The following is a 23,433-nucleotide window of genomic DNA, read 5'->3' as shown; positions in this document are numbered from 1 at the left end:
TTTGGAATTTAGGTCTGCAATGTCAGCCCCAGATCCTTTCCTCAGGGCAGCTGTCATTCACAGCCCCACAGGCCTTGTTCGTTGGAGGTGTGAGTAAGCGCCGCTGGTCAAGTTGTAGTTACAGGAAATGTCCACAGGGCGGCAGCACTGTTTCATGCTCAACTCGTTTCTTGGGCAACCAGAGCCTTGGGGAATGTCTGCTTCCTGGCCTGTGAGTTAGAGGACTGTGCCTGAGTAAACACCCAAGGGCTTGTGTCCCCCTGCCTCTTCCCCCTAACGCTTCACTCTTCACCGTCCGAATCATCCCTGCCTCGCCCACAGAACCCTGCTGAGGTGCCTAGGAGGCGGCTCTCTCAGGACAGAGGATTGAGCTGGGGACCCCAGCACCAAGCGACCTGCAGTCTCGGTTACTTTTCAAAGTTCAAGGCCAAGAGGGTCAGGCGACCATCCTTTGGTTAAACGAAGGACTCTGGTGGCAGCCAGAGCAAACCTCACAGTTCAGGTTAAAGACGGGGCTCAGTTAAGGGCGCCCTGCCGGGCTGTTCAACCCTACTCCTGGCCAGTCATGGATCCAAGGCCGTTCAGGCTCCAGGGATGGGGTGGCAGTCCAGGTCAGGGAGGTAGGTGGAAATTAGGCTTTGCTTTTCTTTAATCTAATGGTGATGGTATACGGGAATATAGTTGACCTGCCATTTGGTGCTTGTTGTCAGTATACAGCCACCTGATTCAGTACAACATATATTAACAGCAGCATTATGGATTGTTTTGCCCTAGAAGTTGAAGAAGCCTGGTGGGCTGCAGTCCATGAGGTCGTTAAGAATTGGACGTGACTGAGAGACTTCACTTTCACTTTTCACTTTCATGCATTGGAGAAGGAAATGGCAACCCACTCCAGTGTTCTTGCCTGGAGAATTCCAGGGATGGGGGAGCCTGGTAGGAGGCCGTCTATGGGGTCGCACAGAGTCGGACACGACTGAAGCGACTTAGCAACAGCAGCAGCAGCAGCAGAGGTCCTTGCAGAATTTCAAGCAAACTTCCCTGTGGTGCACATCAGGTATTTGCAGTATCTGTGAGATACAGATTTCTGTGTAAATGTGGAATTAGTAAGGAAGGAGATAATCCTTGTGGATTACCCATTACAGATACAGCTTTTTGCGTATATGTTAGTATCAGCCTCCTATTTCATTCGTGACATTTCTTTTTTTTTGAATTCTTTTGTGTTCTGATTCTCAGAGTCTCTTTTTGTATTGTTAACTACTTCCTCTGTATTTCTTTTTTAAATTTTGCCTAGAAGAGACATCTTCTGCTATTTTCTTCCAGTTTCTGACTTCACTTGGTGTATGATCCACCAAGGTCCATCCTTGTGGCAACCATTTGTAGAATTTCATAATTTCAGTGGCAGTTTTTCATGTCTGAGTAATAGCCCATTGTGTATATATACCACATTTCTTTAAGATTTAATCTGTCCATGGACCATTTCTTAGATCTGTGTCTTGGTTATTCGAAGTAGCACTGGAATGAACGTTAGGTTGCATATGTCATTTTGAATGATGATTTTTTGGTAATATAGGCCCAGGTGTGGGCACTAAAGTCCTAGGCTTAGTTCTCTTGAAATTTTTTCTTCTGGCCTGTGGAGGCTGTCCTTCGTAGGGGCTGTTGCCAATGTCTGTTCCTAGGAAAGGTGTAGGGGGATTCCATCATCTCCCTGCTCTTTCCCCCCTTTCCTGTTTGTAGACAGTCAGGACTCCCATTGTGTCAGATGGGATTAGATTTCTTATCATTTTGATGGGCATTCCTGCTGTAATAGTTCAGATGCTGAGATTCTTGTCCTGTGGCTGTTTGGGTTTTTTTCTTTTCTTTTTCCTTAAAAGGTGTGAGGAAATTTTACCTTTAATTGGACTCTTGGAAGTCAGATGTTTTTGGAATTTATTTCTGCAATAGCCACCCAAGGTCCTTTCCTGAGGGCAGGTGTCATTAACAGCCCCAGAAGCATTGTTAATTGGAAAGTGAAAGTGAAGTCGCTCAGTCGTGTCCGACTCTTTGTGACCACATGGAGCCTACCAGGCTTCTCTGTCCATGGGATTTTCTAGACGAGTACCCACTAGACGAGTACCGGAGTGGGTACCGCAGTGGGTTACCACTTCTTTCTCCAGGGGATCTTCCTGAACCAGGGATCAAACCTGGGTCTCCCACATTGAAGGCAGACACTTTACCCTCTGAGCCACCAGGGAAGCCCCATTAATTGGAGGTGCTAGATGGCACCCCACTCCAGTACTCTTGCCTGGAAAATCTCATGGATAGAGGAGCCTGGTAGGCTGCAGTCCATGGGGTCGCTGAGTCGGACACGACTGATCGACTTCTCTTTCACTTTTCACTTTCATGCGTTGGAGAAGGAAATGGCAACCTACTCCAGTGTTCTTGCCTGGAGAATCCCAGAGACGGGCGAGCCTGGTGGGCTGCCGTCTATGGGATCGCACAGAGTCGGACACGACTGAAGCGACTTAGCAGCAGCAGCAGCAGTAAACACGCAGAGGGCAAGTTGTAGTTACAGAAAATGTCCACAAGGTGGCAGCACTTTTTCATGCCCAACTCTGCTTCCACCGGCAACTCCAGCCCTAGGGAAAAGTGGGCTTCCCGGCCTATGAATGAGAGTGAAACGTGCTTGAGCAAACTTCCAAGAGCTTGTGTCTCACTACTTCTTCCCCCTAAAGCTTCACCCCTTCCCTCCAGACTCATCTGAACCTGGGGCACGGCTCCCTGATGAGGCTGGGCTCTTAGGAAGGAGGCTTCAGCTGGGACTCCAGCACCAGTGAACCTGGATTTTTGGTGACTTTTCCCTGGTCCAGAGGGTCAGGCCACCATCATTAGGGGGCACTAGGGATTCTGGTTCCAGCCAGGGCAAGCCAGACAGTGCAGGTTTAACAAGGCTGTCAATGAAAGGCACCTCCTGGCCTGTCTCGACCCCACCCCAATCCAGCCCTAGGACTCGAGTCTACTCAGGTTCCAGGAATGAGTTATCAGCCCATGTTAAGGAGGTGGCAGGGTATAAACTAGTAATTCCTTTTCTTTAATCTCATGGGTAGCTGTGCTGGGACACTTTTCCATTTTGTGCTAGTTGGCAGTGTACAGCCACCTGAGTCAGCTGTGACACATACAGACAACACATTTGTTGTTGTCTTCAATTCCTTTCCATAGAGGATATTGCGCAAACTCAAGTGAAGTTCCGTGTGATGATCCTCAGGTCCTTGTGGAGCGTCTATTAGAGATACAGAGTTTCTGCACACGTGGAAGGAAGGAGATTAAAGCCTTTATTTATTGTTCATTTCAGTTTGCTTTGTCTGTGTTGGAAATCTCAGTCTCTTTTTGTCTTGTAAATTAGTTCCCTGTATCTGCTTTTTTATTTTGCCTAGAATGCTATTGGACAATAGCGTATGAACTCATATGCTATTGTCTTTGGCTGGCTGACTTCTCTTAGTGTGTGATCTTCCAAGGTGCATCCCTGGGGCCAGCAGTGGTGGTATTTCTGTTTCAGCGGCGGTTTCTCTGGGGTGAGTAACAGTGCACTGTCTACCTGGACCGCATCGTTTGTAAGTTTCGGCCTGTTGGTGACATCTTGCTGGTTCTGTGTCTTGGCTATTGTAAGGAGTGCTGCAGTGAAGGCCGGGGTGCGTGTGCGTATTTGAATCTTGTTTTTCTCAGGATATCAGCCCAGGGTAGGAACGTCAGATCCTAGAGTTAGCTGTTTCAAGGGACTTTACGGGAACTTGTTTGATAAACTCTATGGCGAAAAAACACAAACAACACTACACATATGCCAAATGAATCTGCCATAACTGAATCAGTTCACTGTACACTGAGGATAAGCACAAAACTGCAAATCGACTATACTTCAACATAGCATCGTCATGAGAATGAAAAAAAAGAAGGAAAGAGAAGTAACACCTACTTGGTTCCCTCTGCCCTCCAAGACTTGCGCTGTTATCCCATCCCTAGGATCCTCACCGAAGCCCTGAGTAAGCCTGAGTCCCAGGGCTGGACTGCGGTACGTTTCAGACGACCTGGCAGGGTGTGTTTCATAGGGACGCCTCTTAAACTTGTACTGTCTGGTTTTCTCTGGCTGGCGCCAGAATCCCTAGTGCACCCCAACAATCTGGCCTCGAGGGCCAGGATAAATTCACCAAGTATCCAGGGTGGTGGTACTGGGGTGCCCAGCTGAAGCCTCCTTCTTTAGAGTGCTGCCTCCTAGCCACCTCAACAGGGAGTGGAGCCCCAGGTAGGCATCAGGCTAGAGGGGAGCAGTGAGGATTGAAGGGGAAGAAGGGGTGAGACACAAGCCCTTGGGTGTTTGCTCAGGCACCTTCCATCTAAATCACAGCCCAGGAAGTCTCCTCTCCCTAAGACTCTGGTTGCAGGTGGAACCAGAGTTGGGCATGAAGAAGTGCTGCCACTTTGTGGACATTTTCTGTAACTACAACTTGCCCAGTTCTTACCAGCACTTCTAATTCAAAGGCTCACTGCAGATGGTGCTGCTCAGTTCAGTCGCTCAGTTGTGTCCGACTCTTTGCAACCCCATAGACTGCAACACGCCAGGCCTCCCTGTCCATCACCAGCTCCCGGAGCTTACTCAAACTCACGTCCATTGAGCCGGTGATGCCATCCAACCATCTCATCCTCTGTCGGCCCCTTCTCCTCCCGCCTTCACTCTTTCCCAGCATCAGGGTCTTTTCCAATGAGTCAGTTCTTTGCATCAGGTGGCCAAAGTATTGGAGCTTCAGTATCAGTCCTTCTAGTGAATATTCAGGACTGATTTCCTTTAGGCTTGACTGGTTGGACCTCTTTGCCATCCAAGGGACTCTCACGAGTCTTCTCCAACAAACACCACAGTTCAAAAGCATCAATTCTTCAGTGCTCAGCTTTCTTTATTGTCCAACTCTCACATCCATACATGACTACTGGAAAAATCATAGCTTTGACTAGATGGACCTTTGTTGGCAACATAATGTCTCTGCTCTTTGCAGCCATGAAATTAAAAGACGCACTCAGGAAAGGCCTGGGGCAGATATTGCAGAAATAAATTCTAAACACAGCTGACTTTCAAGAAGCCAACTGCAACAGGTAAATTTTCCTCATGCCCTTTAAGGAAAGAAAAAAAAAAAAAAACAACTCAGACACAGGACAAGATGCTCAGCGTCCCTATTTATTATAGGAAAAATGACAAAACTACAACAAATATCACACCACACAGTCAGAATGGCCAACAATCTCTGCATCCCCCCAAAAATAATAATAAAATTTCAAGTTAACTATAGTACCTGACATTCCTAAAGTTGGAGTATATCCTGAGAAAACCATCTTTCAAAAAGACACATGCACCCCAACGTTCACTGCAGCACTGCTTACAGCAGCTGAGACACAGAACCACAGAAATTTCACCCACAGCTTAAACAAGATGGGAAAATATTTTCCATAGACTATTACTCAGCCATAAAAACCACACCTGAAATTATGAAATTATGTGATTGGTCATCACAAAGGTGAACCTGAGAGGATCATACACTAAGTGAAATCAGCCAGACAAAGGAAGAAAATACCAGATGAAGAACCTTCAGGGCAACATAAAAAAAGATTTAAAAAAAAAAAAAAACTTCTCAAAAGAAGCCTCTGAGAATTCAAACACAAAGAATTTTTTTTTTTTTTAAGTTAAGGACCAGGTTGTATTTATAGGGGCTCGGGACTGACAAATACACAGAAATCCACTACTTCAACATATACACCGAAATCTGTATCTGTAATAGAAGATCCATGAGGATTATTTCCTCCCCTCATTCCTTCCTTTGACATACACACACAAAAAATCTGTATCTCTAGTAGCAACTGTACAAGGATCTGATGTTCAGCAAATGGAACTTTCCTTTACCTTCTGCAATAACCATTATGGAAAAACAATCCAAAAAAAAGAACAGATATGCTATATGGATATGTCATAACTGAATCAAGGATGTATAAACCCTGACAACAGGCATAAAACCTCAAGTCAACCATATTCCAACATAGCAATGGCATGAGGTTACAGAAAAGAAGAGGAAATAAAAGCAATGTCTATTTCATTTCCTCCTGTCTCCCTGACTTGGGCTGCTATCCCATAGTTGGAATCTGAGGAGGCTTGGTTCCCATGGCTGGACTGGGGTGGGACACTGGTCTTGACTGGGAAGGGTGCACTTAATTTAGAGCCTATGACAACTGTATTGTCTGTTTCTCTGGCTGGGACCACATGCCCTAGTCACCCAAAGGATGCTGACATGATGCTCTGACTTAAAGGACCTTGGAAAAGTTACCTAGCCTCCAGGTCTCCTGGTGCTGGGGTCCCCAGTTCAAGGCTCCTTCATGAGACTACAGCTTCCTAGGCACCTAGAGCTTCCTAGGCACCTAGAGCTTCCTAGGCACCTCACAACCGGGGCTGTGGCCCAAGGTGGGATGAGTCTGGAGGAGAGGGGTGAAGCTTTAGGTGGAAGAATTAGTGAGACACAAGCTCTGGAGTGTTTGCTCACGCACTTTCCACTCTAAATCACAGCCCAGGAGGCCGACTCACCTTAAGGCTCAGGTTGCAGGACCGGAGTTGGAATGAAGAAGTGCTGCCGCCTTGTGGACATTTCCTGTACCTACAACTTGAACACCTGCATAATGGTGTCTCCAATTCACAAGGGCTGTTAGGCTGCTATTGGCAGCTGCCCTCAGGAAAGTTTCTGGGGCAGGTATTGCAGATAAATTACAAGCACAACTGACTTTCAAAAAGTCAACTGTAACAGGTAAATTTTCTTCACATACTTTCAGGGAAAAGTAAAGAAGAAAATCCCCAAAGGGACACAGGACAAGATGCTCAGCTCCCCTAATTATTACAGGAGGAATGTCATCAAAATAACAACATACTAGTCAGAATGGCCATTCTAAAATATCTACAGACCATGTCTACCCCCCGCGCCCCACCTGACTCGGTCAGTGGAATTGACATTGGCAACGGCCATAGAAAGGACAGCCTCCCTATGCCAGGTTAAAAAAAAAAAAAAAAACTTTCAAAGGTGCCAAGCCTAGGACATAGCCACATCCGGTCATCTATCCTATGAAAACCATCATTCCAAAGAAACATGCTCCCCAACTTTCACTGCAGCACTGCTTACAGCAGCTGAGACAGACACAAGAAAACGTCCACCGACAGATAAAGAAACTGTGGCACACACACAGTGGACCCTCCCTCATCCACGAAAAGCCACCACCGAGGTATGGCATCAGTCACAGGAAGAGTGGATCTTGGAGGGTCATACGTTGAATGAAGTCAGCTAGACAGAGGAAGACAAAAGAATTTGATTTCTCTTACAGGCAAAGTTTTAAAAATTTACAAAGGAACCAATTTAAAACATAAAAAAATTGCTGAGAGTTCAAACACAAAGAATCAATCTCGAAAAAGTAACAATAAAGGGGTAGGGATAAAATCAGAGGTCCCAAAAAACATATAGGCAGGAATCTGTAATGATAATCCCCCCTTCACGGATCACTGCCTTGTCACGTCCAAGGGGCCTGTATAACTCAATGAAGCGATGAGTCACGCCGTGCAGGGCCACCCAAGAAGGACAGGCCATACCAGAGAGTTCTGACGAAACGTGATCCACTGCAGAAGGGAATGGCAAACCACCCCAGTAGACTTGCCATGAGAAGCTCATGAACTGCTGTTTAGAAAGCTAGTGGTTGCCACGGAGTTCCAGCAGAGCTACTGGAAACCATAAGGGTGATGCCACTGATGTGCTGCACTCAATGCGTCAGCAAATCCAGAGAACGCAGCAGTGGCCACAGGACTGGAAAAGGTCAGTCCTCATGCCAGTTCCCAAGAAGGGCAGCAATAAAGACGTGCTATTGGACAGTTATACTCATCTCCCCTGCTAGTAAGATCATGCTTAAAATCTTACTTGCAGGCAAAGCATTATGCGAACCAAGAACTTCCAGATGTCCAAGCTGGTTTAGAAAAGGAACAGGAACCAGAGATCAAATTGCCAACATTCACTGGATCATAGAGAAAGCAAGGGAATTCCAGAAAAACATCTACTTCTGTTTCATTGATTACACTAAAGCCTTTGACTGTGTGGATCATAACAAACTGTGGAAAGCTCTTAGAGAGATGGGAATACCAGACCAACTTACCTGTTTCCTGAGAAACCTGTATGAGGGTCAAGAAGCAACAGTTAGAACCCTGCATGAAACAACTGATAGGTTCAAGATTGAGAAAGGAGGATGACAGGGCTGTCTGCTGTCACCCTGCTTGTTTAACCTATATGCTGAGCCCATCATGAGAAAGGCCAGGCTGCTGAGTTACAAGCTGGAATCAAGATAAGTGGGAGAAACATCAACCGTCTCATATATGTGGATGATACCACTCTAATGGCATTACAGAGACATTACTCTGCCGACAAATGTCCGTATAGTCAAGGCTGTGGTCTCCCCATCCGTCACGTGTGGTTGTGAGAGCTGGGCCATAGAGAAGGCAGAGCACCAGTGAACTGACGCCTTCAAACTGTGGCACTGGAGAAGACTCCTGAAGGTCCCTTGGACAGCAAGGACATCACACCAGTCAATCTTAAAGGAGAACAACCCTGAATACTCATTGGAAGGACTGATGCTGGAGCTCCAGGATTCTAGTCATCTGATGCAAACAATCAACTCGTTGGAAAAGTCCCCGATGCTGGGAAAGATTGAGAGCAGAAGGATAAGATGGTGTCAGAGGATGAGACAGCTGGATGGCACCAAGGTGATGGACATGAACTTGGGCAGACTCCAGGAGATGGTCAGGGCCAGAGATGCCTGGCGTGCTGCAGTCCATGGGGTCTCAAAGAGTCGGACATGACTGGCCAACTGAACAGCAACAACAATGATAATCCACAAGGATCATCTTTACTTCCCTTCTTCCTTTCAAATATATACAGAAATCTGTATTTCTAACCTATACAAAGAAACCTACCTCTGTAATAGGTAATTCACAAGGATTAGCTCCTCCCTTCCTTCCTTTCACAAACACACACAAAAAATCTGTATATCTAATAGATAATCCAGGACATGATTTTCAGCAAAGGGAACTTGGATCAACTTTCTGTAATAAATTTTAGGACAAAAGAATCCCCCAAAGAAGTGATAGGCTATATGTATGTGTCAAAACTGAATCAGGCAGCTGTACACTAACAAGAAGCGTAAAAGTGGAGATTAAAGAAAAGTAAAGGAAGGAAAAGGAAGGCCCATTTGTTCCCTCCAGCCTCCCTGACTTGGGCCCCATCCCATCCCTGGCCCCTGAGCAGGCGTGGGTGCCCATGCTGGACTGGATGGGGTACGGACCGCGGGCATGGTGCTGGTAATAGAGACCCCCCCAAATCTGTACTGTCTGGTTTGCTTGGCTGGGAACAAAGCCCCAGGGCACCTAAAGGATGGTGGCCCAACCGTCTGACCTCTAGGACCTTGGAAAATCACCTAACTCTAGGTATCCTGGTGCTCTGGTGCCCAATTCAAGCTGCCTTCCTGAGAGTGGAGCTTCCTTGGCCCCTCGGGAGGGTGCTGTGGCTCAGGCTGGGAGGAGTCTAGAGGGGAGGGGTGAAGCTTTAGGGGGAGAAGTACTGAGACCACGCCCTTGAGTGCTTCCTCAGGCACTTTCCACAATAATTCACAGCCCAGGAGGCTGATTTCCCCTAAGGACTTCCTTGCAAGGGGAACAAGAGTTGGGCAGGCAGAACTGCTATTGCCTTGTGGACATTTCCTGTTACTACAACTTAACGAGCAGCGCTCACTTGCACCTCCAATTCGCAAGGCTTGGGGGGCTGTTAATGACAAGCTGCCCTCAGGAAAGATCTTGGGCAGGTGGTGCAGAGATACATTCCAAACAGAGTTGACATTTAAGAGCCAGTTCTGACAGGTAAGGATCCTAAATTCTTTATGGAAAAAAACCCCCAAACAGCCACAGCACATGATGATCAACATCCTGAAATATTACAGGGGGGAATGACAATCAAAACAACAGCAAGAAATCAAATCCCACCTGTCCAAATGGACATCATCACAGGTGTATGAACAGTAAATGCAGGGGCAGGGGATGTTTGAACTCCACTACATGGTTGGTGAGAATGGACACTGCCAACATCCCTTAGAAAAGACAATTATCACATGCCAAAAAAACCTCAGAAAACCTTTCCAACAAGCTAAGCCTAGTATCTGACATCTTCACCTGGGTCAATGCACAGAGAAAAACCATCATTCAAAAAGATTCATGCACCCCAGCATTCACTGCTCCGCTGCTCACAGTAGCCAAGACACCGAACCAGAAAATGTCCTGACAGATTAAAGCTTAAGAAGAATGTCATGCATAAATACAATGCACTATTACTCAGCCGTGAAGAAGCAGCACTGAAAATATGAAACTATGCTCCAGGCTGCCTCAAGAATGGAGCCTGGATGATCACGCACTAGATTTAATCAACCAGACAGAGGAAGAAAGCAGCGTGTGGTGTTCCTTTGAGGCAAATAAAAAAAGAGATACTAAGGAACTAATTTACGACACAGAAAGAGACGAGGAAAATTCAAACATAAACAAGAAATTTCCAAAAAAAGAAACAATAAAGGCCAGGGATACATTTGAAAATCAGCACTACCATATACACAGGAATTTGTATCTCTTACATACACATAGAAATTTGTATCTGTATAACATACACACAAAACTCTGAATCTGTAATAGATAATTCACAAGGATTATCTCCTTCCTCCTTCCTTCCACATATATATATATATATATGTAGTGTTATTGCCTGGAGAATCTCAGGGACTGGGGAGCCTGGTGGGCTGCCGTCTCTGGGGTCGCAGAGAGTTGGACACGACCCAAGTGACTTAGCAGCAGCAGCAGCAGCAAACTCTAATAGATACTATGGTCTTCCCTGGTGACATAAAGGGTAAATAATATGAAGGCAATGAGGGAGACCTGGATTCAATGCCTGGGGCCAAAATATCCCCCAAAGAAGGGAATGGCTACCTACTCCAGTATTTGTGCCTGGAGAATTCCATGGAAAGAGGAACATAGTGGGTTACAGTCCTTGGTGTCGCATACACTCAGAATAGATACACCAGAAGGACATAATATTCAGCCCAGAGAGGCTACTTGACCTTGTTCAATAATCTCTATGGCAAAGACTTGAAGAGCAGATATGCTGTATGTAAATGTCATAACTGAAACAGGAGTCTGCTCACTGACAGCAAGCACAACACTGCCAATCAAATGCAGGCCAAGTAGCATCCACGTGAGATTACTGAAAAGAAAAGAGCGGTGTCTATTCTATCCCCTCCCATCTCCCTGACACGGGCTGCTTTCCAGCCCCTGGAACCTGAGCAGGCTTGGGTCCCATGAGTGGGTGGAGAGGGGTCCAGGCAGTCGGCCGGGTGCCCTTCCCTGAGCCTCCTCTTCAACATGTAACATCTGGTTTGCCCTGGCTGAGAGCATAGACTCGAGTGCACCCAAAGGACGGTGGACCGACCCTCTGGCCACGAGGACCTTGGAAAAGTCACCTTCCTCCACGTCCGCTGGTGCTGGGTCCCCAGCTGAAGCCCCTTCTTGAGAGTGCAGCCTCCTAGGCACCTCAGCAGGGAGCCGTGGCCCAGAACGGGATAAATCTGAAAGGGAGGGGTGAAGCCTTAAGGGGAAGAAGCAGTGAGACCCAAGGCCTTGGGTGTTTGCCCAGGCTCATTTCACTCTAATTCACAGCCCTGGAAGCCAACTTTCCCAAAGGCTGTTTGCCTGAAGAACCAGAGTTGGCAAGAAACAGTGCTGCCGCCTTGTGGACATTTCCTGTAACTACAACTCAAACATCTTTACCTCACCTCCATTCACAAGGCCAGTGGGGCTGCTAATGACAGCTGCCCTCGGGGAAAGGTCCTGGGGTGGGTATTGCAGAAATAAATTCCAAACACAACCGACTTTCAAGATGCCAGTTGCAACATGTACATTTTCTTCACACAATTTAAGGAACAATATAAAGAAAAAACAATCCTCAAACGGCCACAGGACAAGATACTCAGCATCCCTAATTATCACGGGAGGAAAGTCAAAGAAAATAGCCAGAAATCTAATCACACTAATCTATAAACAATAAATGCAGTATAGAGCCGGCAAGACAAGTAACACCTCCCTCTCTGACCCAGCACAATCAGTGGGATGGACATTGGCAATAGCCACTGAAAGGAGAGTCTCCGCGTGCCAGAAAAACACACTTTCAAAGTAGTTAAGCTTAGGATCCGACATATGCAGACCTGGGCCGAGAAACTGTCATTCCAACATTCACCCCAACATTCACTGAAGCACTACTCACAGTAGCCGAAACACAGACCCAAGAAAAGGTCCAATGGCAGATTAAAGCCTAAAGAAAACGCGGTGCGTATACACAGTGGACTGCTACTCAGCTATGAAGAGGCACCGCTGGAATCACGAAACTATGTCATCAGTCACTAGAAGGATGGACCCTGGAGGATCAGACACTAAGACATCAGCCAGAGGAAGACAAAAGAATATGATACCCCTACAGCGAAAAATTTTAAAATATATGAAGAAACTCTTTGAAAACTCAAAAAAATCCCTGAGAATACAAACACAAACAACCAATCCTCAAAAATTAACAATAAAGGGATATGGATAAATTCAGCGGTCATGACTAAATATACACATGAATCTCTATCTGTAATAGGTAATCAACAAGGATTATATTTTTCCTTTCTTCCTTCCAAATGTATTCAGAAATCTATCTCTAACATATACACAGAAAACTAAATCTGTAACGGATAATTTACAAGGATTATCTCCTCCCTCCTTTACTTTCACAAATACAAAACATCTGTAATAATAGATCATCCTGAAGAACATGATTTTCAGCAGATGGAACTTTCCTCAGCCCATCCTCAAAATGAGAGTTATGCTGTTTGTTTATGTCATAGTTGAATCAGATGGCTGTCCACTGATAAGAGGCACAAAATTGGAGATTAAAGAAAAGTAAAAGAAAGAAAAGGAATCCCATTTTGTTCCCTGCGACCCCCCTGATTTGAGTTCCTGTCCCATCTCTGGAGTCTGAGCAGGCTTGGCCCCACTGCTGGAATGCATGGGGGTAGAGACAGCTGGGCAGGGCGCCCTTAACTGAGCCCCCACTTAAACCTGTACTGTCGGCGTTGCTTGGCTGTGAACAAAGTCTCCAGTGCGCCCAAAATATCGTGCCCCAGCTCTCTGACCACTCTCTCTGGTGGAGATTGCAGACATAAATTCCTAACAGCCGACTTTCAGGAAGCCAACTGCAACTGGTAAATTTTCCTAACACCCTAATTTAAGGGAAAAAATAAAAAAAATAAAAACTGTCCCAAACTGCAACAAGATGTTCAGCACCCCTAATTACTGCAGGAAGAATGACAGAATGACAACAAATAGCACCTGACACCAGTCAGAATGGCTCTCCACCCGAGTCTACAAGAAATAAATGCAGGAGAGAGCCAGGAGGTGAGGGAACCCCCTGCATGGTCGGTGGGAAGGCACATTGGCAACAGTCACTAGAAAAGACAGTCTCTGCACGCCAGAAATTAAAGTTTCAAGATAGTTAAGCCTACGTCTGACATTCCCACACCCGGGCTATGTCCTGAGCAAACCATCATTCAAAAGACACACACACCCCGACATTCTCTGCAGTACTGCTTACCACAGACAAGACACAGAAACGCAAAATTTCCACCCGCCGCTCAAAGCTTAAACAAGATGTGCTAAATACTTACCATGGAGTATTACTCAGCCATAAAAAAGTGCCACTGAAATCGTGATATTATGTCCAGGGCTCCACAAGGGCGGACCCTGAAGGACCATACACTAAGTGAAATCAGCCAGACAAAGAAAATAGCAGAGGAAGAACCTTCCGGGCAACATAAAAAGAGATAAAAAGAAATTAATTTACAACACAAAAGGAGCCTCTGAGAATTCAAACACAAATAAAGAATTAATAAAATAAAGGGCCAGGATGAATTCAGAGGTTGGCACTAACACACACACCGAATTCTTTATCTGTCATAGCTAATCCACGTGCATCATCTCCTCCCCTCATTGTTCCTTCACATTCACGCAAAAAACAAAAACTGCATCTCTAATAGATACTGCACAAGGATCTGAAGTTTAGCACAAGAACTTTCCCCTGCCTTCTGCAATAATCTCTAGGGAAAAAGAATCCAAGAAAGCACAGATATGCTCTGTATATACATCATAACTGAAAAACGCGGCTGTACATGGATGACAAGCACAAAACCGCAGATCAACTATATTCTAACACGGCAAAGACGTGAGATTACAGAAAAGAAAATAAAAGCAGCATCTACTTCATTTCCCTCTTCCCTCCCTGACTGGGGCTCCTATCCCATCCCTGGAGCCTGAGGAGGCTTGGTTCCTGTGCCTGGACTGGGAGGGTCATAACTCTAGGAAGAGTGCTCTTCATTTAAACCCCTATGGGGCTTGTATTTTGTGGTTTCCTCTGGCTGGTTCCTAACGCCCTAGAGCACCCAGAGGATTGTGGCCTGACCCTCTGACCTCGAAGACCTTGAAAAGTCTCCTAGTCTCCAGTTCACTGGTGCTGGGGTCCCAGCCTCCTAGGCCCCCCACCAGGGAGCGGTCCACCAGGTAGGCATGAGGGTAGCAGGCTGCGGTGAAGGTTCAGGGGGAATAATAGTGAGACACAAGCCCTTCGGTGTTTGCTGAGGCACCTTCCACTTTTAAGTCACAGCCCAAAAAGTCCACTTCCCCTCAGGCTCTAACTGCAGCTGGAACCAGAGTTGTCATGAAGAAGTGCTGCCGCCTTGTGGACATTTCCTGTAACAACAACTTGCCCACCAGCGCTTACCTGTACCTCCAGTTCAAAAGCCCTGTGGGGTGGCTAATGCCAGCTGCCCTCAGGAAAGGTCCTGGGGTGGCTATTGCAGAAATAAATTCCAAACATAACTGACTCAAGAAGTCAATTGCGACGGGTAAATTTCCTCAAATCCTTTGTGGAAAAAAAAAGAAAGAAAAAATGGCCACAGGACGAACCATTCAGCATCTAATTATTACAGGAGGAATGAAACAATAGCAAGAAATCAAATCCCGCCATCCTCAAAGGCCCACAAAGAGTAAATGTGGGGGGCAGCCAGGAAGTGACGGAGCCCCACTGCATGGTCGGTGGGGATGGACATTGCCAACAGCCCCTAGAAAAGACAGCCTCCGCGTGCCAAAAGATAAACTTTTCAAGAGCTAAGCCTCGTGTCTGACATCCACACCTGGGCCTACATCCCCAGCAATCCATCATTCAAACAGACACATGCACCCCAACATTCACTGCTGTACTTATGATAGTCAAGACACAGAATGACAAAATCCTGCAACAGATTAAAGCTTAAAGACAACGTGGTAAATAAATGCATTGGAGTATCAGTCAGCCATGAAAAGCAGCACTGCAGTGATGCAATTAGGCCACCGTTTGCCACACTGATGGAGGCTGGAGGATCAAACACTAAGTGGAAGAAAATAGATAGCCAGTAGAGGAAGGAAATAGCATATGAGGTTCCTTCTAGACAAAAAGAAAAAAGAAACAAAGAAACTAATACACAGCACAGAGAGAGAGACTCTGAAAATTCAAACACCAACAAGGAATTCCAAAGAGAAGAAACCATAAAGGGCCAGGGATGAATTAGGAATTCAGGACTACATATACACAGAAACGGTATCTGTAATAGATAATTCACAAGGATTATCTCCTTTCTTCCCTGCCCTCCTTCCTTATTCCTTCCTTCCACATATACACAGAAATCTGTATGTCTAACAGGTACATACAAATCCATATGTCTAACATATACACATAAATCTGTCCTCATAATAGATAATTCAAAGGATTATCTCCTTCCTTCCACATAAATAAATATATGTATCTCTAATAGATACTGTGGGCTTCCTGGTGGCTCAAAGTGTAAATAATATGAAAGCAATGAGGGAGACCTGGGTTCAACCCTGGGTCAAAACATCCCCAGGAGAAGCGAATGGCCCCACTCTGTATTTGTGCCTGGGAAATCATGGAAAGAGGAGCCTGCTGGGCTACAGTGCTTGGGGTCACATAGAGTCGGAATAGATACTCCAGAAGGACAGAATGTTCAGCACAGGGAGCTTACTCGCCTTGTTCAATAACGTCTACGACAAAGAAGTGGAAGAAGAACAGATATGCTGTATGTATACGTCCTCACTGAATCAGGAGCCTGTACACTGACTACAAGCACAGCACTGCAAATCAAATATAGGTCAGCATTTCACCAGCATGATATTAAAGAAAAGAGGAATGCCTTTCTTATTCCCTCTGGTCTCCCTGACGTGGGCCGCTTGCTGTACCTGGAACCTGACCAGGCTTGAGTCCCATGACTGGGTGGAGAGGGGCTGAGACAGTCAGACCGGGCGCCCTTCCCTGAGCCTGCTCCTAAGCCGGTGGCATCTGGTTGGCTCTGGCTGGGACAATAGACCCTAGTGCACCCAAAGGATGGCGGCTTGACCTCTGGCCACAAGGACCTTGGAAAGGTCACCTTCCTCCAGGTTTCCTGGTGCTGGGGTCCCCAGGTGAAGGCCCCTTCCTGAGAGTGCAGCCTCCTAGGCACCTCAGCAGGGAGCAGTGCCCCAGAATGGGATGAGTCTGGAGGGGGGGGGGGGGTGAAGCCTTAAGGGGAAGAAGTGAGACCTAAGGCCTTAGGTGTTTGCCCAGGCACATTCCTCTCTAATTCACAGCCCTGGAAGCCAACCTTCCCAAAGGCTCAGTTTGCCTGAGAAGGCAATGGCACCCCACTCCAGTACTCTTGCCTGGAAAATCCCGTGGACGGAGGAGCCTGGCGGGCTGCAGTCCATGAGGTCGCTAAGAGTCGGACACGACTGAGCGACTTCACTTTCACTTTTCACTTTCATGCATTGGAGAAGGAAATGGAAACCCACTCCAGTGTTTCAAATATATTATCGACTTAGCAGCAGCAGCAGTTTGCCTGAAGAACCAGAGTTGGCAAGAAACAGTGCTGCCGCCTTGTGGACATTTTCTGTAATAACACCATGAAGAGCTGTGCTGCTGCTGCTGCTTCTAAGTCGCTTCAGTCGTGTCCGACTCTGCGACCCCATAGACGGCAGCCCACCAGGCTCCCCCGTCCCTGGGATTCTCCAGGCAAGAACACTGGAGTGGGTTGCCATTTCCTTCTCCAGTAAGAGCTGTGCTGCTGGACATTTAATATTCACAAGGATCCAGGAGCTGCAAAAAAATTAAACACATGCCCTCGAGAAATGTTTTATGGATGGCCATGGAAAAATAATTCAAAATAAGGCAGGCATTAAAGAAGCCAATTTCAAGATGTAAGTATAACTCAGAGCCTTTTCAAAAAAGTCCCATGAAACGATGTCAACATTGTTAAATATTAGAGAAGTGGAAATCTGAGCTACAGCAAGGCATCACATCACACTGGTCAGAATGGCCATCGCCAAACACTCTACAAACAGCAAGTGCTGGAGAGGCTGTGCAGACAAGGGAATCTCCTCCACTGATGCTTGGACTGGAAATTGGTAACAGCCACTGTGGAGGCCACAGTGAGGGTTCCCTCAGACATGAAAATGAGAATGAAATTAGAAAACTTCCTAACACCATACACAAAGTAAATATAGTATAAATGTCTACAGGTAATGATGGATACTATGAAATTCTTGAGAAAAATATAAACAGGACATGATTTGACATAAAATGCAGGAAGTTTGTTGTGGCTCTATCTCTCAGAATAATGAAAAGTAAACCACAAATCAGAAAATCGGATTTCATTGACCTTAAAACCATTTGCCTACCAAAGGAAACCCTAAACAAGAGACAAGCACAGCCCTCAGAATAGGAAGAAAGATTTGCAAACCAAGACACCCACAAAGAATTCATCTCCAAAACATACAAACAGCTCATGGAACTCAATATCAAAAATAAATACAACCTAAGAACAAAATGGGCCAAAGATTGAAGATGATATTTCTCAGAGGAAGGCCTGCAGATCGCACTTGGGCACATGGAAAGATGCTCAGCATCACTAATTATTAGACTCAAAGTCCGATGAGCTAAGCACTCACATTGGTCAGAATGCCATTTCAAAACATCTTGAAGAATAAATGCTAGAAAAAAAATGCTAGGACTTACCTGGTGGTGCCGTGGTTAAGAATCGCCTGCAAATGCAGGAGATGGAAGCTCTGGAGCCCACGTTCTGCAGCCAGCGGCCACCACAAGGAGAAGCTGCACAGTGAAGCTAGAGAGCAGCCCTGCTCGCTGCAGAGAAAGCCTGTGCTCAGCGACTAAGGCCCAGTGCAACCAGAAAAAATGAACAAATAAAATTATTTTATAAAAATAAATGCTAGAGAGGGTGTGGAGACAAAGGAACCCTCCTGCACTGTTGATCGTAATGTACATAGGTTCATCCAGTAGGGAGAACATACGCAGGTTCATTTAGAAAATAACACAGGAGTACTTCGGGACCCAGCGAGCCCATGCCCGGGCATAAACCTGGAGAAACGCCTGCCATCTCGGCCCCACAAGGTACAACAGCCCAGTCTGGGAAGCAAGCTAATTGATGAAATTACAGATGAATGGATACACGATGGGGTACATATACCCAAAGCAATATTTCTCAACCATAAAGAAGCAGGAAATAATTCCAAGCCCAGCCACAGAAAAGAATGTCAAGATGATCATTCCACGTGAAGTAAGGGAGACAGGGACAGACAAGTATCGTGTGATGTCACTTCCGGGTAATCAGAACATGGAGGCAAATGAACCTCTTTACAAAAGAGAGCAGATGAACAGACTTAGAAAAGAAACTCAGGGCTACCAAAAAAGAAATGTGGAGGGGGCGGGGGATTAGCCGGTTCAGGCCAATATATACACCTTAGAACAGGGGCTGCTGCTGTTTAGACACTCAGTCGTGTCCAGCTCTGTGCGACCCCGTGGACTGTAGCCCACCAGGCTCCCCATCCATGGATTCTCCAGGCAAGAATCCTGGAGTGGGTTGCCATTTCCTCCTCCAGGGGTTCTTCCTGATCCAGGGATCAAACCCGGGTCTCCTGCAAGTCTCCTGCATTGAAACTGACTCACTGTACAGAGAACTAATAGTTCCCAGTGCAGAGAGGGAGGTGGGAGGGGCAAGATAGGCGTAGGGGAATAAGAGACACATACCACGATCTGTAAAAGAAATAAGCTACTACAGTATAGTATACAGCAGAGTGAAAGATAGTCTTTATCTTGTGATACCTTTAAATAGAGTACATTCCATAAAAATATTGAATCACTATGTTGTACACCCAAAACAAACATAGGAATCTAAATCAACTGCACTTCAGTTAAAAAATACAGCTGATGGCTAGCTACAAACACAAAAAATAATCAGCAAAAAAAGTTAGCAAAATAAAACGGTATTTTTTAAAAACAAAGATTCCATCAAGAAATTAATTTTGATGAGATTTTAAATAATCATATAAAGTAGTTTTAGTCTTTTAAAATTTGCTTCACAAATCAGTCAAGTTAAGCCAATTACTCTTACTACAAAATGAATATGATTTTTTGAAAGTTATGTTGCTTTTGTCAGCATTCTCTGAGAAAACACTTTATTTAATGTTATTTTTGATGCCTACATATTGATTTTAGTTCACAATGCCATATAAATAGAAGTGACTTCGCAATCTTCTAGTTTCAAATTAAGACTTTTGTATGTATTAAGATGTAAGGCAGCATACTTGATTTAGAAGAATAATGTGAAGTCTCTGAAAGCATTACTCAAAAGGCCCAGTGATTTTCATTATGGCCCCCGGACTGGTATTTGCAAATCTGCTAAATCAGAAGTTCTGGAACTGCGGTCTGACAATTTGAATTCATAAGCTTTCTAGGTGATTCTGAAGCACTAAAGCACTGTGAAGTTTGAGATCTACTGCCCTGTAAGTGCCAGAAAAACACACATTTTACCAAGTCCAAGTTGTAAGAATTAGTATCATTATAAGTTATAGTAAAATTTTGATTCTTTTGTATAAAGAACAATAGGAAAGGAGTTCACGCTACAAATGTATATACATTTGTATACCTGTATATACCTGTGTTTTCATATATGAAATATGCCCCAATATTTTCACCTGTGAACAGAAACTTCTATTTTCATTAGAGAAAAATATGTACTTATATATTTTGAAGTATAGAAAATTCCATATTCATATATGAAATATGTAGTGATTTTTCATATGTGAAGTTCAGAAAATTCTGTTTTCTTATTGAAGTATGCATGGATAAATTCACATGAGAAGTACAGAAAATTCTACTCTCATATATGAAATATGCACCAATATTTTCATTTGTGAAATACAAAATATTTTATTATCATATATGAAAGATATACTGATATTTTAAAATGTGATTTGTAGAAAATTTCATTTTCACATATAAATAGGTATCAATATTTTCATATATAAAATGTAGAAAAGATTAAAATAATGCTATTTTCAGCAACATGAACCTAGAGACTAACATACTAAGTGAAATAAATCATAAAGAGAAAGACCAACACCATGTGATATGACCTACATGTTGAGTCTAAAATGTGAATGTACCTGTGAGGCAAAAACAGACTCAGGGATGCGGAGAACCATGGCTACCAGGGGGGAGAGGAGGCCGGAGGGGGAGGGACAAGACAGGACGCGGGGTTAGGGGCACAAACCACTAGGCGTGAAACAAATAAGCTCTAAGGTTGTCGTGTAAAGCAGTGGAAGTATAGCCATTATTTTTAATACCCTTAAATGATGTATATTCCATAAAAACATTGAGTCACTAGGTTGTACAACCAAGACAAATATAGTAATATAAATCAATTATACTTCAATTTAAAAAATAATTGATGTCTGGTTACAAACACAAAAAAATCAAAAAGAAAAAAGTTAGAAAATAAAAATGGGATATTTTAAAAAATAGAAGATAGAAAAGATTCCATCAAGAAACTAACTTTGATGAGATTTTAAAAATCACATATAGTAATTTTATTTTTAATTTTTGCTTCACAAAGAACTAATTAGTCAAGTCAAGCCAATTAATCTACAGAAAAAAACATGCTTTTCTTAAAGTTAAGTTGCTTCTGTCAGTGTTCTCGGACAAGACACTTTACCATTATTTTTGATGCCTATATGTTGATTTCAGTTCACAGTGCCCTAAAATAGAAGCCACTTAGCAATCTTCTAGTTTCAAATTAAGACTTTTGTATGTATTAAGATGTAAGATAATTTAGATTATCTTGATTTAGAAAAGTTATTTTACATCTTTAAACGTATTACTCAAAAGGCATAAGGATTTTCATTCTGATCCCTGGACTGTTATTTGCATGTCTGCTAAATCAGGAGCTCTGGAACTGCCGTCTGACAATTTGAGTTCACAAGCCCTCCAGGTGATTCTGAAGCACAGGAGCACACTGAAGTTTGAGAACTACTGCCCTAGAAATCCAGGCAAAACTCACATTTACCAAGCCCAAGTTGTAAGATTTAGTATCATTATAAATTATAGTAAAATTTTGATTCTGTTGGTTAAGGAACAATAGCGAACAAGTTGACTCTACAGATGTGTACCCCTATATTTTCATACATAAAATAGAGAAAATTTTATTTTCATATGTGAAATAACCAGTTATATCTTCATATATGAAACAGAAAATTCTATAAGTAGATGCACCTATATGTTCATATATGAAATACAGAAATACAGACGCAGGTTCAGTCTCTGGGTCAGGAAGATCCCCTGAAGAAGAGAGTGGCTACCCACTCCAGTATTCTTGACTGGAGAAGCATGTCCATTCCATGGACAGAGAAGCCTGGCAGATTATACTTGCTCCTTGTGAGAAAAGCTATGACCAACCTAGACAGCGTTTTGAAAAGCAGAGACAATTACTTTGCTGACAAAAGTCTTTATAGTCAAAGCTATGGTATTTCTGGGAGAAGGCAATGGCACCCCACTCCAGTACTCTTGCCTGGAAAATCCCATGGACAGAGGAGCCTGGTAGGCTGCAGTCTATGGGGTTGCTAAGAGTGGGACACGACTGAGTGACTTCACTTTCACTTTTTACTTTCATGCATTGGAGAAGAAAATGGCAGCCCACTCCAGTGTTCTTGCCTGGAGACTCCCAGGGACGGAGGAGCCTGGTGGGCTGCCGTCTGTGGGGTGGCCCAGAGTTGGACACGACTGAAGCGCCTTAGCAGCAGCAGCAGCAGGGTATTTCTAGTAGTCATGTACAGATGTTACAGTTGGACCATAAAGAAGGCTGAGTGCTGAAGAACTGATGCTTTTGAACTGTGTTGCTGGAGAAGACTCTTGAGAGTCCCTTGAACTGCAAGGAAATCAAACCAGTCAACCCTAAAGGAAATCACTCCTGAATATTCATTGGAAGGACCGATGCTAAAGCTGAAGCTCCAATATTTTGCCCACCTGATGTGAAGAACTGACTCATTGAAAAAGACCTTGATGCTGGGAAAGATTGAAAGCAAAAGGAAAAGAGAAAGGCAGAAGATGAGATGGTTAGATAGCATCAGTGATTCACTGGGCCTGAATCTGAGGAAACTCCAGAAGACAGTGAAGGACAGGGAAGCCAGTGTGCCGCAGTCTGTAGGGGCGAAATGAGTGGACAAAACTTACCAGCTAAACAGCAGCCATGTGTACACAGGAAGCTGTGCCTGTAATTCTAATCTATCTTATCTTTCATAATCTTATATAAACGTATCTCCTTCCTTCCACATATACAAAAAAATCTGTATTTCTAACAGATATTCCACAAAGACCTAATGTTCAGCACGGGTTCGACCTTCTGCAATAAGCTCTTAGGCAAAAGAATCTAAAAAAGAAGAGATACGCTGCATGTATATGTCAGAACTGAATCAGGCGGCTGGCTGTACCTTGACCACTAGCAAAGTACTGGAAATCGACTATACTCCAGCACAGCACAGACATGAGGTGAAAGAAACGGAATGAAAAAGTAACGCCTAGTTTATTCCCTCCAACTTCCCTGACTTTGGCTGCTACCCCGTCCCTGGAGCCTGGGCAGACTAGGGTCTCTTGTCTGGACTGGGGTGGGGTCCAGGCAGCTGGGTCGAGACAACCAGAACTTTAATAGAGAAGTGTACCCATGTGATTTTGACCCCACAAGGTACAACAGTCAAGACAGGGAAGCAAGCTAATTACAGACGCACACGTGGATGGAGACAGACGGTGGGCCCATGTACAGAGCAGCATACCCCACCGGAGAAAGCAGCGTATGCGAAGCCCAGCCTCAGCAAAGAAAGGGGACGCGGCCAGTCCAAGTGAAGCAAGG

General features: G+C 44.6%; 1 protein-coding gene across 1 annotated transcript in view; it reads right to left on the bottom strand.

Moving 5' to 3' along the window:
- The window catches only part of LOC102180801 (myeloid-associated differentiation marker-like), a 31,388-nt gene extending 16,130 nt beyond the window's left edge, over positions 1 to 15,258 (bottom strand). Inside the window, exons 1-3 of the mRNA XM_005695022.3 lie at positions 15,174 to 15,258; positions 14,621 to 14,730; positions 11,584 to 11,688 (exon numbers count right to left, since the gene is read on the bottom strand). Coding sequence (XP_005695079.3) covers positions 11,584 to 11,688; positions 14,621 to 14,730; positions 15,174 to 15,258 — 300 coding nt within the window. The remainder of the gene's footprint in view (positions 1 to 11,583; positions 11,689 to 14,620; positions 14,731 to 15,173) is intronic.

The sequence above is a fragment of the Capra hircus genome, chromosome 21 (assembly GCF_001704415.2).
Source record: "Capra hircus breed San Clemente chromosome 21, ASM170441v1, whole genome shotgun sequence".
Taxonomy (NCBI): Eukaryota; Metazoa; Chordata; class Mammalia; order Artiodactyla; family Bovidae; genus Capra; species Capra hircus.
The sequence above is the reverse complement of the archived record's forward strand: the minus strand, read 5'-3'. Positions and strand labels throughout refer to the sequence as shown.